The sequence below is a fragment of the Orycteropus afer genome, unplaced genomic scaffold (assembly GCF_000298275.1).
Source record: "Orycteropus afer afer isolate SDZICR_OR568_19922 unplaced genomic scaffold, OryAfe1.0 scaffold00128, whole genome shotgun sequence".
NCBI classification, from domain to species: Eukaryota; Metazoa; Chordata; class Mammalia; order Tubulidentata; family Orycteropodidae; genus Orycteropus; species Orycteropus afer.
The window spans coordinates 6,830,399-6,831,832 of NW_006921715.1; the positions used below are offsets into that span (position 1 = coordinate 6,830,399).

General features: G+C 51.4%; 1 protein-coding gene across 1 annotated transcript in view; it reads left to right on the top strand.

The window, feature by feature from the left end:
* Positions 1-1,434, top strand: part of TDRD9 (tudor domain containing 9) — a 145,201-nt gene that overhangs the window by 11,663 nt on the left and 132,104 nt on the right. Inside the window, exon 2 of the mRNA XM_007944622.1 lies at positions 1,152-1,258. Coding sequence (XP_007942813.1) covers positions 1,152-1,258 — 107 coding nt within the window. The remainder of the gene's footprint in view (positions 1-1,151; positions 1,259-1,434) is intronic.

Below are 1,434 nucleotides of genomic sequence, written 5' to 3' on the forward strand. Positions count from 1 at the left end.
ATAGGACAGAATAGATTGGTCCCATAAGGTTTCCAAGGCTGTAAGTCTTTATGAAAGCAGCACATCTTTCTTCCTCAGGGCAACGGGAGAGTTCAAACCAGTCTTTTTTTTTTTTAAATTTTATTGTGATTTAGGTGAAAGTTTACAGAACCAATTCATCTCCCATACAGCAGCTCACATACCGTTTGTCTCATGACATTAGCTGTAATCTCCCACAATGCAACAGCTCCCTTTCCACTTCTTCCCCATAGCCACCTCTTCCTGTGTCCTTCCCTCCTGTGCACTTCTGCCCCCCGAGCTGTCTCCCTGTGCATACACAGCCCTTCCAATCTCCTGTGATTGATCTCTCCAAGGAGTGTATCTACCTAACGTCAGTGTTCACCTCATATGCCTGTCTTTTGTTTGGCTGGAAGCCACAATTCCAGACCTGCGGGGCAGCTAGGGGCCAAACTCTCAGGGGTCCCCCAGGCTCCATCAGACCTGCCAAGACCACTGTCATTTGGATAGCAGCTGAGGACTTAACCGCTGGGCCAGTACTGTGAAAAGTCCTCACCCCCCACCGGAGTCTCGGGTGCCCTTACCCTGTTTTACCCTTCTCCTTATCACTGGTTGGCATCTTCTGTGCACATTAGGTTTCCTTCCTAGAGTGAGAGCCACACGGGGACAGAGGCTGCTGCCCAACCCTCATGGTCACAGCAGGCCTTGCCTGGCAGCTGGCCGGACGGTGTCTTATGAGTGAACGAAGACCTTGGTGCCCGTCTTTGCCTCCGAGTCCTTGTGCAGGTGCACAGGTGCTTCTCTACGGAAGGTTCGGAGGAGAAGGTGGAGAGATGAAGCATGTGCTTACATCTGAGTGGATCTGGCAGACACCCTCGAAGGGGTGTTTATAGCCACACCCCCTTTCCAGCCCCCCAGGAATTTGGGTGGACTCTGACCAGTGCTCGGCAGGCCTTTATGTTCGCCTGAGATCATGCTGTCATCTGCATTTCCTGGGAAACTGTGTTTGAATGTTTTTTTCATTTGTTTATTGGCCATTGCATTTTTTCTCCCAGGACCCAATTTAGAAGTAACTGTTGGCAACTTCCTCTCAAGTGCATGTGAGCTTCTGGCTTTGTTGGAAGCAGGCTGCTCACTGTCAGTTTCCCTTGCAGGCCTCTCAGGCTGGAGAGCTCAGAGACGGAATACGTTAAGGAGTACCGACAGCTGGAGGCGCAGGAGTTGGATCTGTATGGCAGCACTCACACCACCGGCCAGCCAGGTGAGAGGTGTCTCTGTGGTGTGACAAGCTGCATGTCGTGCTTCCAGGTCTTCAGGGTCTTGAGGGTATTTGAGGGCTCAGGAGTCCATGCTGCTTGCTAGTTCAGGATTTTGTGGGGAGTATGTGGTAGATTAGGAGCTAACCAAAGGTGAGTGGTTCAAACCTAGCAGCTGCTC